Source organism: Archocentrus centrarchus, chromosome 4 (assembly GCF_007364275.1).
Source record: "Archocentrus centrarchus isolate MPI-CPG fArcCen1 chromosome 4, fArcCen1, whole genome shotgun sequence".
NCBI classification, from domain to species: Eukaryota; Metazoa; Chordata; class Actinopteri; order Cichliformes; family Cichlidae; genus Archocentrus; species Archocentrus centrarchus.
The window spans coordinates 18,150,793-18,166,381 of record NC_044349.1 but is presented as its reverse complement, the minus strand read 5'-3'; the positions used below and the strand labels follow the sequence as shown (position 1 = coordinate 18,166,381).

The 15,589-nt window shown below is 39.1% G+C and overlaps 1 protein-coding gene across 2 annotated transcripts; it reads left to right on the top strand.

Annotated features, from left to right (window-relative positions):
* Positions 1-743: 743 nt before the first annotated feature.
* vtg3 (vitellogenin 3, phosvitinless) lies at positions 744-9,973 on the top strand. 2 transcript variants are annotated; one of them, XM_030726995.1, is made up of 28 exons: positions 744-849; positions 1,121-1,141; positions 1,270-1,421; positions 1,780-2,031; positions 2,136-2,297; positions 2,395-2,543; positions 2,626-2,776; positions 2,922-3,079; positions 3,745-3,910; positions 3,994-4,119; positions 4,326-4,544; positions 4,957-5,174; positions 5,268-5,365; positions 5,460-5,584; positions 5,680-5,781; positions 5,881-6,000; positions 6,109-6,298; positions 6,405-6,492; positions 6,612-6,797; positions 7,201-7,288; positions 7,372-7,543; positions 7,725-7,822; positions 7,914-7,979; positions 8,099-8,299; positions 8,838-8,998; positions 9,176-9,314; positions 9,433-9,525; positions 9,691-9,973. In XM_030726995.1, exons 1-27 carry the CDS (start codon positions 744-746, stop codon positions 9,517-9,519), a joined length of 3,801 nt encoding a protein of 1,266 aa, XP_030582855.1. In that variant the 3' UTR covers positions 9,520-9,525; positions 9,691-9,973. The 2 variants fall into 2 exon arrangements, with proteins under 2 accessions (XP_030582855.1, XP_030582856.1); XM_030726996.1 differs by having other exon boundaries at positions 758-849; positions 7,375-7,543.
* The last annotated feature ends 5,616 nt before the right edge of the window (positions 9,974-15,589 follow it).

Genomic DNA, 15,589 nt, shown 5'->3' with positions numbered 1-15,589 from the left:
CTAAGTCATTTAGGCCAAAGCAGAATTTTAAAATCTGGCATGAGGAGCGGTGTATGGTGTTTTATGAATGTATTTCAAAACCAAGATTTTCCCTGATGTTTAAGAAGCAAAAGCACAAACCAGGCCAACATCTTGTCTTCCTTTACTTTGTGTCTGGGTTTCACTGAGGGAACAGATACAGATCTCACTGTATTTTTTTATTTTATTTTTTTTGCGAGCGCAGCTGAGCTTTGAAAAATGTCTTTAGTTCATCTTCGGAATGATTAAAAATCAAGTATTAACTCTGTATTTTTTTTTTTATATTAAAAAAATCATTTTTGAGTTGTGCGATTGTATTAGAAGAAGCACAACATGCAATTTTCATGATTAGTAGCATAAATAGTTTTTAGGCAAAATGAAACATAATCAACATTTACAACAATAATTTTATAGAGTCTTCCTATCACACACACACACACACACACACACACGTATTTACACACCAATGGACCGATTGTAGGCGCTGGGGCATCTTGTACAAGGACACTTTGACATGCAGACCAGAGAAGCCGGGGATCGAACCACTGACCTTCCCATTAGTGGGTGACCTGCTCTGCCCTCCTAAATTATCTTTGACATATTATTCATGTCACTCTGACGATGTCATGGGTCAGCATGGCCTCACTTCAGAGAGCCTGTGTTTATTTTATTCTTTTTAGATGTCCTAATCAGATGTCTGATGTCCTCTGAAGGATCAATGAGAAATGAGAGCCCAACTGTATATAAGGACAGACCTGAATGCTAACCTCCACTCCTCTTTCACCATGCGGGGTCTTCTCTTCTTCCTCTGTTGCCTTGTGGCCCTGACCAGTAAGTATCATTGATTTGTTCATGTTATTTTACTTGTAAAACAGTAACTTAATAATCCACCTTTATTTACAACTTTTTATTTTACTGTTTAATAGTTTTATTACATGCCATGTGTGCTTTTTAACATCTTGGAAAAATACTGAGAGGAATTAACATGCTGCTCATTGGATAGTAGCATCTTAGATCCCATGTAAACAAATGTAAATCAAAGCTACGCCTTATAGTGCACATTCCCAAAAGTTCTAATGCCAACACTGTGTTTGACTTTTAGCTTGTCGAGGTGTTCGTTATGGTGAGTCTTTTTATTTTCAATCGTGCTCATAAAGTCACAGCAAAATGTAAAAAAAAAAAAAAATCACTTCCAAAGATTTTTCATAAAGAGCAAATCAGATGGTATTTAACTTTAAAATAACCTTTCAGATCTCAGCCTGAATCACAGGAAAACCTATGAGTACAAATATGCAGCAGAAGTGAACTTTGGACTCGGCAAGCCCAATCGAGCCGAGTCTGCTGTGAGAATGATGTGCAACGTCAAGATCTCTGGTGAATCTCCACAAACATTCATTCTTCAGGTAAGACTGACAGTAGAGGGCAATACAAATCCACAAATATGTTGCTTAAAGTTAGAAATAATGTGAGTAAAGTAGCTCTTTATAAGGCACAAGTTTCTACTCTTGAAGGGAATGAACATAATTTCAGTGACTTTTGCACACCTACAGCTGTGCAACACTGGCCATTTTCTATCATCTTCCAGCATATTTTTGTTTCCTGCTTTGAAATGTTGTAACTACAAAACTGTGAGCTTGAAGAAACCATCACTAAGGACAAATGCCAGTGCCTATACATTTCTGTAGGCTCACACATTGTACCTGCGAATCTAAAAGGCAGCGATTTATGTCAAATACTTCTTATTTCTGTTCCTGCTTTAAGGTTTCAGACGTCACCTTTGCAGAGCTCAATGGCATCCCTGGGAAAAGTGATTTCAATCCTTCCCCAAAGCTCAGTCAACGTATTGCTGCTCAGCTTGCCAAACCTATCAAGTTTGAACATAGCAATGGCCATGTTGGAAACATCCATGCAGCTCGTGACATTTCTGACACTGCTGTCAACATTGTGAGAGGGATACTGAGTTTCTTCCATGTAACTGTCAAGACTTCACCAACTGTCTATGAGCTAGAAGAGGTAAATTATCAGTTTCAAAATTATCTATTAAGCTACATGCATCATTAGTAAACAAAAACAAAAACAAAACATGAATGATGTAAGAACTTTTATTTGGTTTGTAGGCTGGAATCCATGGAGTGTGTCAGAGTAACTACGCTACTGAAATAAACCGGGAAACACACAACATGAACATCACTCAGGTCGTGGATATCAGTAACTGCAGGGATAAAGCAGCCATACAAAAAGGAATGGCCACCGCTGTCCAAGACAAAGACTCCAAGCAGGTTTGTTTATCTCACTGTAAATGCAGCTGATTGTACCATTTTTCAATTAAACTCGCCAAAGTCAGCTCTGTTTCTGTTTGCATATCCTCCAATCTAGAGAGGGGAATCTTTGATTTCCACTGTGAGATATCTTTACACCATCCAACCAACAGAGGAGGGAGGTATCGTTAAGAGTGCTTATGGCCTGGAGCGACAGTACTTCAGTCCCTTCAATGTGAAGCGTGGTAGTTTCAGGATGAAAGCAAAGTAAGACAAGAAAGTATCTGCACATTATGCCTGCTAATTAACTTTAGCTGCTGCAATACAAATCAGAAAATGTCTCCTGCAGGAAGGAAATGGTACTGACTCGTTTGAGTGAGGGAAGTAGAGCTGCCAGTGCTGGGCCCATGGAAAACAGGGGCAACCTAGTGTACAAGTTTGTGAACTCAGACGCAAACATCCCTCTTGTGATGCAGGACATGGCAGACCCCAAACCAAAGGTAATGGTGGGCTGGTGTTACAAAACATCCACCAGAATCCATCAAAATGAGTGAAATCCCTTAAATTGATAAAATCAAGAATGGAATACACTAATAAAAATCTCTTTTTTTAACCTGTAAATTTGTACTCTGCTCCTCTTCACAGGCTCTTAGAATGATCAAACAGTTGGCAGAGAATCATAGAAACCAGATTAATAACGCAACAACTGAAGATACCTTAAAGGTGTACGAACTTTTGCGAGTGCTTCAAGAGAGGGATTTAGATGAAATGTGGGTGGAACTGGCAAGAAATGATGAGCACCGGTAAGTGTTGTAAACTACATGCCACAAAAAGGAAACAAATATTCTAGAAATCTGTCAAACTCTACCCTGACTCATTTAAAACTAAAAAATACTGAATTCAATGAACTGAAATCATGTGGGTTTTTTTTGTTTGTTTGTTTTTTAATTTTATGTATCTATATTTGAACTGATACACTGGACGTCCCTGAGAAATTAATCAAGCGTGACATTAAACCACTTAAAGTAACGTCTCTGTTCAGGAATGAAAATAATTGTCAGTTAGAAGTTAGCTTTATTATAAATATCTTCGTACCCACTGAGAATTTTTGTTTGTTTGCTTAAGGTTAAAAAAAATCTTTTACAGATAAAAAAATTTTTCATTATGAAGAACAAAATTTTCCGAGGCTGCCTCTAAAGTTGGATGCTGAGCCACTTCACTTGATTATCCTTATACTTAGTTCAAGAGGGATTTAGTTTAGATCATTAGTCAAGAATAATTTATATTAGGTGAGGCAGAACTGTAATGATTAAAAAAACTGCTTTCTTCACTAAAGTAAGACTGTATCTTTTTTTTTTCTTTTTACCAGTGCCAGTAAATGTGATACTTTCTCATATGCCCTTTCGTCATCTGTTTATCTGGAGTATGTTCTAATTAGCTCAGTTCTCTCTTCTTTTTCACTTCTTAGACGCTTTTTCTTGGACATGGTTGCTGAGCTCAACGATGAGAGAGTCCTAAAATTCCTGGAAAAGAGGTTTCAGGCAAAAGACGTGTCCACAAATGAAGCTTTGCAAACCCTTCTGATAGCTGTGGACCATCTCCAAGCCACACCTGAGGTGGTTGAGAAAGCTAAAGTGAGTTCGCACTAAAGATGGAAAAATTGGTATCAAGCAAAAAAGAAAAAGAAATGCCCAAATGACGTGTCTATCTTTTGCAGATTCTGTTGACTATGGAATTAATTAAATCCAGTCCTTACCTGTGGCCTACTGCAGTGCTGTCCTATGGCTCTCTGGTGTACAAATACTGTGCATATCATACACCATGCCCACAATCAGCTGTTCAGGTAATCAGAACCCAAAAAATATCATATGAGTACATATTGGTAGGATGGAGTATCAGGGCCACATTGATCCAATATTACTTTTTCATAATATGACTCTAATACTCTTTTGTATATCTGAGTAAGGCACAGTAACCAATATTAACAAATTATCTAGTCAATGAGCACTTTTAAAAACAGCCCAAATTTGTGTTTACCATTTTAACTAGCCACTGCTGGATATTGCCAATGAGGGTCTAAGAAACCACAATGAAACTGAGATGGTCATCGCTCTGAAAGCTCTGGGCAATGCAGGTCATCCAAGTTCCATTAAAACCATCACCCGCTTCCTCCCTGGAGTCGCTGCCAACGCTGAAAATGTGTCACCTCGTGTGCAGAGTGCTGCTGTGCAGGCTATGAGACTAACAGCTCGCAGAGACCCCCACAATGTAAGAACACCAAATGACATACAGTTTTGTTTTGTTTTTTTTTACTTGCACATGCCTCGTTTGCCATAGTCAAGTTTAAAATTGCATATGTTTCAAGGTCAAGTGCAGAGGTACAATGCAATTTGACAAAATCCCAACCATTCAGAGTATTTCATTCTTTTAATCGTGAAGATAAAATCAAGTAGAAAGTGTCGGCCTTTGTCTTTTTAAAGATTCACTGTCTCATTGTATCTCCTGTATCTCATTGTATATCCTGTATAATGACAATGAAGGCAGTCTGTTCTATTCTGTCAGCGAAAAAAAAAAAAAATCAAAGAGACTGCGCTGGAGCATAAGCAGCATTTACCTTAGCAGTAGCTGGGAAATAGTAGTTTTCTAAACTGCTAATTATTACAAATGTTTGTGTTTTCAGGTCCAAGACACTGCCTTGAAAGTGTTCCTGCAAAAGAACTATGCCCCTGAGACACGCATGCTGGCAATAATGGTCCTTTTCGACACAAAGCCATCGATGGCTCTTGTGTCCACATTGGCTGCACATCTGGAGGAAGAAAAAGACCTCCATCTTGCTAGCTTTGCATACTCTTACTTGAAAAATTTAGCCACATCCAAGACTCCAGATAATCACGATCTGTGAGTATAACAGTGGGACAGGTGCTGCATTTTTATTGCTGTTGCTGGTTTATTTTGTATGATATCTAATTGTCTTTGTGCTCTGTGTTATAGCTCAACTTCCTGCAGCCTAGCTGTGAAAATCCTTGCTGCTAAATTTGGTCATCTCTGCCCCAAGTACAGCAGATCATGGCGTATGGACCTATTTGATGGTGGGTTCAGATATGCCAATATTTTGAGTATTTGTGTGGACTTTAAATGAATGAATAACTCCATAATTGACCATTTAAATTTTTCCAAATGCAGATGATTTTCTAATGGGAATATCTAATGAAATCATTATGTTAAGAGGTCCAGCAAGTGTGTTACCCACTAAGATCATGACAAAACGCCAGTACTATGCCATCGGTAGAGTTCTGCAGCTAATGGAGGTACAGTGTCATATAATAAACTTAAAATCTGAACTGAAGTTAAGCACGTCTTCCCAGGCTCAAATGGTAATCCTTCCCTTTTCTTCTGATACCAGTACGGCATCCGTGCAGATGGACTTAAGCAGATATTTGGCAACAGCATCCCTGGATTTAAAGGAGATCTTAGCTACAGCGACTTGCAGGCTATTTACAATGTTGTGAGTATTACATCTAAGACCAAAGTGAAAAATATCAACTCTACTATGATGCCATGAGATCATTTGTGGGGGCTGCCCATTATATTGTGCTATTTTCAGCTTAAAAACTGGGAATCTCTGCCAAACAATAAGCCGGTCCTTTCTGCCTATTCACGTGCCTCTGGACAAGAGTTTGTCTTTGCTCAACTCAAGAAGGATCTCCTTGAGTACATCAAAAGGGTAAGAATAAATTGACAAACACACTAACACTTTATGCCAACACTTCTAATGGTATCAATACAAAGTAAAAACCTCTTACAAGATGCTGTCCTCTGATTTTGCATGTAGATTGTCAGCCCCTCTGCATCGAGAGGAACTCCTGTGTGGGATGCCATTGAGACGTTAAAAAAAGGACTTTCATGGCATTGGACAAAACCTTTTTTGACTTTTGAGGCTCGTTATACGCAAGCTACCACCCTGGGTTTCCCAATGGAGATCAGCAAGTATTATCAAACAGTCACAGGAATCACCGTTAATGGTAAGGATTTAAACACTACAGCCAATGGCAGCTGCTTGTTAATTACTGAAAAATATACTTAATCTATACTTAATCAGAATCTAAAGGTCTTTCTTTCTTTTTGTAGCTAAAGCTGCAATAAATCCAGCACAAACTCAGCGTCTGGGAGACCTCGTGAATGCAGATATTTCACTGGATACTGATGGTGTTGTGGGGTAATTAAAAAAAGATACATTTCTAGTATATTTAGGGATGATAATCAGTATATGTAAGTTCGATTTGGTGCTGTAATCCCAAAACGTAACTTTATTATTTCACTTTTTTCTTTTTTTAGTTTCACAAAGGACTTCTGGATTTTCTGTGGGATCAACACAGAGCTTTTCCAGTGTGGTTCTGAGTTGAAGAGCAAAGCTCCCGTTGAACTCCCCTGGAAGCTTTCTGCCAAGATCAATATTGGAAAAAAGAAATTTGAACTTGACGTCCCCGCTTGCAAAAAAGAGATTGAACTCTTCTCAATCAAGTATGTCATAATTGTGATTATGTTCTTCTACAATTGAAAGCAATTTTATAAACTTCAACCCCAACCACCCACCACTCATATTTTTGTTTTTCACTTTCACCATGGCAATTTCGTCTACCACATACAAACTAGCCAGCAGGGCCATTTGCACACTCCAGCATGCTTAACTGCCTGTTGTGTTTTATACTGGAGCTCACTGAGCTAAAAAGAAAATCAATGAATGCTTTGTCATTCAGGGCACTGGTTTAAGAGCATGTTGAATACGCTCAGCTAGAATCATCTGGAGAGTTGCAAAGTTTCCAGCACATTTTGTTTTTAAATTTTATAGTACGTTCAGTTTTATATGTGCTGTCCACAATACTGCCAAATGTATTTTTAAAAATCCTTTATTTCCAATATATAGGTCCAACGTGTACGCAATTTCAAGGAACATTGGACATCCAGAATCTCCTAAAAGGACACCAATGATACCTGATGATCTCTCCCAGGAGGTACAGTCAACAACTTCGGAAGATTACTGTTAATCATTCATCCAGTCAAGACTTACAAGAACTTCTTGATTTTTGTCCTTCAGCAGAGACCAACACCAAACAACTTTCATCGCAGGGCAAATGTGTGTGCCAAGAATAGCATTTATGGAGTGGGTGTCTGTGTAGACTATGAAGTGAAGCGACAGTATTTTCAAGAGGAATACCCCCTCTACTATCTACTGGGATACACCCACATGGCAGTCAAAGTAGTCCCAGGTATACACAGCGAGTTCAGTACACCATACCATGCAGTTACTGTGCAGTCAAATGCACGGATGACCTTTTTGTCGTGCTTCTCGACTCACATGAGACACACTGCTACTTTTAAATGTCCTTTTTAGGCTGTATTAGGTTATGAAAGCGTCTTATGCTCATGTAATTTGTGCACTTTTGTCAGCCGAGGCGACCAGACCTGTTGAGAAAATCCACTTTGAGATTAATGCTAACCCCATCAGCCAACCAGGGGGATTCCGTGAATTGTTTGAGATTTTCAAGGTATTTGCACTCTTCTGTGATGTTATTTCTCCATCACCTCTTCTTTTCTTTTATCAATTCAAAGTCTCCTGTTCCTATATTGTGTTTACAGAATGAAACCAGGGGACAATCAAATTCAGCTTCAAATGAAAGAGGATCCAGTGAAATCACAATGGGGGTAAGTTAAATGGGCCACTAATTAGTAACGCACATTCACTTTGGTATTATTTCTAAATTTAGGACATAAGATTTTTAATGTAAAATAAGTAATGGCTTGTTTTCTGGCTCTTTTTCTAGGCTGCAACACCTAAACCTGCCATCAATATCAAAGCCCTTGCTATGAGTGGCGATCAGAGGCCTGAGGGTTTTGATGTTATCCTGTGCAGCCCATCCGAAGGAGACACTCAGAGGGCCCAAGTGATTGTGTCCCATGTCGGTGCAGCCGCCAACTGGAAGTTGTGCATCGACGCCACTGCGGAGTCTCGCTCTAATGCAAAGGTAGCAAACCGATATTGAATTTGATGTGCGGGATTCATTTCCTGGCACTGATGTTGTGTTTTGTCCCGATTTTTTATTTTTTTTTCCAAACTCACTAAAATCAGCTGTAGCTTAAGTTCAGCATGTTCTTCATTCATGTGCACACGGTTAAAAACACATGAAAAAGGTTGTTTTATTTCACTGGAGGAAATATTCCTCAGCGACATTAAATGTGGCTGATGTCATTTATTCTGAAGCAAATATGTGGCTGCATTTTTGATCTGGACAGTAGGGATCAGCATGAAAGCTTGGAAGAGTCGCATGCACTGGCTTTTTTCACTAACGTGAAGAAACCATGAGCAATAGTATGGCATTTTTAATTAGCAGCCATTTATGCTGCTGAACATAAGAAATCTTGGAGTACATAATGATGTCCTTATTTTTTCATTATATACTTTTACTTCTTTTTAAATGTGTCATATTTTATAAAGAAAACATTAAAGCCATGTGCTTGTTTGTAAAGTTTGGCTTCGGCATTGATCGCTTGTGTTTGTTCTAGGCAAAGATTAGTTGGGGAGCTCAATGCAAGCCCTATGAAGTCACTGTTATGGCGGCTGCTGTACAGTCCTCTCCTGCACAGTCCTCTGCTTCCAAGCCGGCACTTCAAGCCAAAGTTCAGTGGACTAATGTCCCAGAAAATATCCAGAATTACTGCTCTGGGTGAGCCTCCAATTTCTATTTAACATCCAGTTTGTGTCAAGAAATAAAAGTCGTGTGGTGAAATGAGAATAATGAATGAAGATTTTCCCACTACTTAAATGAAATATTTTTGGTGCTTACAACTATGGCGCACATTGATATGTGTTGTTAAAGGAGATTGTACTGTATCTGTTCCAGTATTGAAAGATACATCCCAGGCATGGCTTTACTTCACGGCTTCAACCAGACATTTGTGAGAAATCCCAGGCAGGAGGTTTGCGCCTCAATTGTTGCTTCCTCATCGGACAGCGTTGATGTGATCATCAAACTTCCAGAGGTTTTACGGGAAATATTCACTACCTTTATTCTTTTTGTATAACTTCAAAATCCTTGCATTGCATATGCTGTACCTGTTCATTTGCACTGATGTTTCATTTCTTCTGTGTTGTCTAAAGTACACAGTCTCCCGTCAGGCTGTCCCAGTTCCAATAGCACCTGACAGTTTTCTTGAGGAAAATGCAGCAAGAACTGGACAAGCCTAAAAATACGTAAGCAACCTAAACAGGTCTGATTAGGAAAACTGAATGTTCACTGTAATCAGCTGTCTCACGTGTGTGTGGCCGTTGAATGTTTTTTGTTTTTTTTTTGTGCAACGAACAAATGAGGAGATGTGTCATTTTTGCTTATTTTATGAAATCTGTTTTCTGTTGCAGAAGGACAGCAAAGCCCAGATGGGAGCCAGATGCCTCATCTAACAGTGATAACAGCGCAACCAAAAGCTCACCACAGCGAGGAGCATGAAAAATGTATCAGCAATCTGTTAGATGTCACCAGTTTGGAAATAACCTGTAAAGGTCCTGATTTATTCATTCGAATGCATGTTATTATTTGAACACCATCATTTGACTGTGTAAATTCATGCTTATGAGTATCCCCACTATGCTTGATTTACACTCTGTTTTTCTGATTCTGATATAATAAATGTTTGTGCATCCAGTAATGTGTCAATTATTTGCATGCAGAGGAGCATGTTCTTCATGCGTAGTGCTTCTATTACTACATTTAAGAAGTTAAATTCTATTCAGTCTCTTGATTAAATATAATTTGCATTAAAGCTAAATATATATGCCATCACAATAACAAAAGCATAATCCAAGCTTATTATAAGATGACTCTCAGTAGTGCTAAGTAAGAGAGTACTGATGAAATCCCTGGAAATCTTGTGTTTAAAATGAACTTAAATTAAGAGTGTTAACCGTATCTGATGAGAGCTGTGCAGCACACTCTGGTTTTGTTTGAAAAAGAAAGCCACTTGAAACACAATATATAAGAAATTATCATTTTATTTTATAATAAGAGGTGATGTGAACAAAGCAGAAAAGAATGAAACCCGCTGGTCTGTATGTTTACCTGTTCTACCCAATCCTTGTACTGCCGATCCTTTGGCCAGCTTTTGACTTCTTCATGGCACAGATTCAACAAGGTGCTAGAAACATTCCTCAGAGATTATGGTCCATAGTTACATGATGACATCACACACTCGCTGCAGATTTGCTGCCTGCACATGCATGATCTGAATCACCCGTTCCATCACAACCTAAAGGTGCTCTACTGGATTGAGATCTGGTGACTGTGGAGACCATTTGTCTATGATGATTTAAGCTTTGATACAAATCAGGATGGTTGCATGCCTTCATGCTGTTTACACCAAATTCTGACCCTACCATCCAAATGAAATTGAGACTCATCAGATCAGGCGAGGTTTTCCATTCTTATAATGTCCAATTTTGCCAAGCCCCTGCTAACTGTAGCCTCAGCTTTATGTTCTTAGCTGACAGGAGCTGACGTCTGGCACTAACAACCACGCCAGAGTCACTTAAATCACCTTTCTTCCCCATTCTGATGCTCGATTTGAACTTCAGCAGGTCATCTTGACCACATCTACATGCCTAAATACATTGAACTGCTGCCATGTGATTGGCTGATTAGATACATGCATGCGTGTTCACAAGCAGTTGAACAGGTGTACCTAACAAAGTGGCCGGTGAGTGTACTCTTGGATTGTTATAGTACTCAGTGTCATGGGTGACTTTTTGGAGTCAGTAAATTAGATTATAAATGCAAATTTTGGGACTTTTTGCTGGATATTTACAAGGTCTGTATGATCTGCTCTGTTTGTTTGGTAAATAGACCCGACAGGAGTGTTTGCGCATGTAAGTACACAATGGCACCACAAATGCCTTTAAAGTTCAGCTCCACTGTCACATAAAATATGCTGTGCCATTTTGGAAAAATAAATATTTAGATGGCTTGGCTATTTAATATTAACATATTTTTGTACATTTTTCAGAAGTGTGTGGATGTAGTGATATTGTTCTATGAATAGATGAAACAGTCTGATCCATCCCAAATTTGAAATCTGAGTTTTGACAAATGGGATGTGCAAGTGGCCAAAAATCATGATTGCCTCCCAACAAAGGACTGGTTGTCCTAACTACTCCTGGCTCCGGTTATCCCGCTTACACTAATTTAGCCAGATGGTGTTGAATTGCAGAGAAAAGACATTCCCATCAAAAGCCAAGCAAAATGAGCACAGTCATGATGCCACCATTATGTCCTATTTACATCTCTAATATCCTGCAGGCTTTCAAGAGTTGCTTGAAAAGATCACTGCAAATTTGTTGCGCATTCATCATGAGCCACATCACCTCCTGTTATTTCGGAGATCAGAACACCCTAACCTTGCGCTGACATGACTTCACTAGATCAGCTAGTTGTGAATGACTGATCTGGTCATTTGGAGGAGGAGGAATTGGCCATCACCTCCTTTTTACTGCCACTCACTCTGTAATTGTGGTGTGCCTCATTACACAGACTATACCAGCCCGACTAAAAGCTGTCTGAGGGTAGCTGATAATAAAACCGTGGCCGCAGACGTTTTAGTTTGATTTTTGCTCTTTTTATTTTGCATATAATGCAGAGGATTGCTGCAGGCACAAGAGGTCAGCGCAGCTTTTGTTATAAAATCCAAGAGTCGACTTCTTGACTAGATAGAGTGTGTCATGAAGAATGTGCATTATTTGAGTTGAATACATTTTAGAAAATCTCTTCACAGCGTTTTAAAAGATGAAAACTAAAATAATGTTTTCAGTATAGCGGCAGGTTACATGAACATGTGGTGTGTGCTGGAGTGTGAGCACTAGAGGACAGTGTTTACTAAATATTAAAATATGCCTGGCACAGTCCTGAGATCCTGGCACCAGTATTTGTTTAGTTCACAGAGAAGGCTATGCAGTGGATGTTGACATTTTGAGGATAGATAAACATAATGTGTTGGCACATTAAAGTGCTCCAGCAGCTCTGGATTTTAAATAGAGGTAACATTTAAACATTCCTAAAATAGAAATAAAAAAATACATAAAATATTCAGTGACTGTTAACTCATTGTATGCTGACAACAAATTGCGCTAACCACATGCATCCGAACAAGGACAATGATATTTTAAATTAATTGATTAATTTTTTGTAAACAGAAGGTAATTATGCTTTATTTTCAAGGGATTTGCAAATTTCACAGTGGAGCAGCCTTTACAAGAGCACTGTCACATGCATCGCATCTTAGCTGATACAGATTTCTTATGAGCAAGGGGAGCTGGTTTAGTCTCAAGTGAAGAGGTGCATTAGTGAATGATTGATCAGGTAATTTGGAGGAGAACATAAAGTGGACTGCTTTGTGAGGAGCCCTGCATGATCCCATGAAATGCCTCCCCTTCTAATTTAAGATACACAAAAGCAAGGCTTACATAAAGCGAGTGGGTGAGAGACTGGTTATATCACTGACATTATCAAGTGGGCACACCTTGTCACTTCCTGACACCTCCAGAGGGCTTAAAACCTGGCATAACCCCCGCGGTTAGTCTTCTGTGGCTCTCACATCATCTCATCACCACCACCCCACAATAAAAATTCCCAATCTTACCAGATGAGCCTGTTGCCATGTTCTCCAATATTATTAGGAAATCTTGTTGCTCTTCACTTGAGTAGCCGTGCCGTGTTTTCGGGGGATGATTTAAAAGCAAATTTTTTTCAGCTCCTTGAGAAGAACAGCAGAGCACAGTGCCCCACTGAAAACATTAGTATTATCTCAGAATGATCAGAATAATGGCACTGTGAGGATCATATTGTAATAAATGGTGTTCTGCCATGCTGTGTTACTGTTATGACTTTGGATCGCAGCACTGGTTGAAGCCTCTAGGGCACTTCTGTACAAAAAGGGAACTGAAGTCAGCTGGAGAAAGTGAGATTTTCACGCTGAAGGCTGTTTCGTGCCGAATCTTTGCAGGAAGCACAGAGTTTCATTTTCTACTGAGATCCTGACCATGTTAGGAGTTTAATTAATGCTAATAAAGGATGCATTATCACTTTAAAGACCACAGAAGTATAATTCCTCCAGCATTTTTATGCTATATCAGTATATTTTTATTATTGTAGTTTGTATTGGCACAGTGCCACAGACAAAACTGAGCATTACTTGACAAGTAATTATTTCTTTTTCTTTTTGAACATCATGTATATCCAAGAAATTAGTCTACACTGTGCTTTGTGCTTTCAAAAGGAAATGTTCTGGTAGACTTGTGCACTGCCTTTTTGTTTGCAGTTAATTAATGCAAGAACTTGATGGTTAATGGTATAATTAGGCTTGTTCTTTAGTGCCTGTGTCAAATTATTGACCATTGTGGTTTCCTTGGAGCTGTGAGAGTTGTGGCGACTGCAATGTTTCTCAATTAGAAGTAAAACTCCTGTGAAACTGAACAGGACAAGTCTCAGACTTTGATTCCCTTTGTTTAACATTTTGAAACAGTACACTAGTTTTTAATATTTGGGGTTGTGTCAGGGAGGGCATCTGATGTAAAAACTCTGCCAAATCAAACATGTGGCACTGTTTACCTGCCGTGGCGACCTCTTTTGAATAAAGGAGCAGCTGAAAGTAGCTTACTTTTACTATACTAGTTTTTAATAAATTGATTTAACACACTTTGCTGTTGTAAGCAGATGTAGTTGTTATGCGATGCTTTTAACAACTTAACAAAGCTAATGCATACTTATATTTAATGAACACGCACAGGGACCTATTATGCTCATTTCTAGCTTCATATTTTCATTCTTAGACTCTAGTAGAGCATTGCATGATTCAGAATAATCCTCATGTATTTTAAATTGGGTCAGTAAGAGATAATGAATGGTAGAGGGTATAACAGAGACAACAGAAGCTGGATGTTATTGACTTGTGGGGATGATGATGCCCAAATTACAAAACTTTTCTTGGGTAAAAGGAATGCAAAGATGCGACTGGCAGCGGAATTCCAAATCAGTTTGTAAACCATTCATCCTTCCATTTTCTTCCATTTATCCTTTTCAGGGTCGTGGGAGGGGGGTGGGGGTGGAGATGTTAACCTAACCCAGGGGTCGGCAACCTGTAATCCGGAATGAGCCATTTGAACCCTGTTTCCACGGAAAAAAAAATAGTCAGAGCCACAAATACTAGCGGAAGCCGGTAGCGGCTACCGCGAGTGACGCATATATTGAGAAACGAAAATAAATAAATAGATAAATAAAATGATTTTATTTTAATATTTCAAGATCACAATAATGTTCCAATTTAAAACTATAACAAAAACCAAACTGACAAAAATAAAATGCACTTCAATTGGATACTTATAATTTACTTCCGCGAGCAGCACAAAACCGCAGATTAAGCCTGAATGAGCTGCATGCGGCTCTGGAGCCGCAGGTTGCCGACCCCTGACCTAACCCCACTAACTGCATGTCTTTGGACTGTAGGAGGAAGTCAGAGTACCTGGAGAAAACAGATTGGTGAGTGGCATTTCATGGAGTTAAAGATGAGATGTAAAGTTCCTCTCATCCATGAATAATTGCAAAATTCAAACACTAAAGTCTTTCTTTATATTTTGCTTCCAAAGAGCAAGATGTCCTTGGGTTTTTTTTTAAAGGGGTCTTGAGCAATACTTCTCCAGGCTTTCTGAAGTTCCTTCAAAGTTTGTCTTTGGTTAAAACTTGGCAACTCCTGGCATGGTGTCAGTGTGTCTTCCAAAAATTTGTGGAAACTGGACCAGTGGAGGACAAAAAAAGAAGTGGCAGGCCTGAAAACCTATCTACAGCAGATGAAGGGTATCTGAAAGTCATGTCCTTAACAAATTAGATAACATCCTTACAAAATCCAGTAAAGACCTGACACAGGACCAGAGGATTGCCTCATTTGATCATATGGCGCCTCAATTGATCCATCTACTGTGCGCCTCAGAAATGGTCTCAGTGAAAGTCTGGCAACCAAGAAGCCATTTTTAAGGAAGGGAAATTGGCAGAAGATGTATGCAAGATTACACAGGAAGTGGACTGAAATTCAGCAGCAACAGGTCTTATGGAGTGATGAATCCAAATTTGACATTTTTGGCTCAAATTGTCATTAGTATATATATGGACGAGGTCAGGATAGAGGTACAACTGTCAGTCAGTCATCTGTAAAACACGGTGGAGGCTCTGTCATTGTCTGGGGCTGAATTTCAGCCAGTGGTGTTGGGAATCTTGTCAAAA

Coding starts and splice junctions, on each gene's coding strand:
- vtg3 (XM_030726995.1), top strand. CDS start 744: ATGAGAGCCCAACTGTATATAAGGACAGACCTGAATGCTAACCTCCAC. Junction 5,366..5,459: donor GCGTATGGACCTATTTGATG/GTGGGTTCAGAT, acceptor TTCCAAATGCAG/ATGATTTTCTAATGGGAATA. Junction 6,493..6,611: donor GATACTGATGGTGTTGTGGG/GTAATTAAAAAA, acceptor TTCTTTTTTTAG/TTTCACAAAGGACTTCTGGA.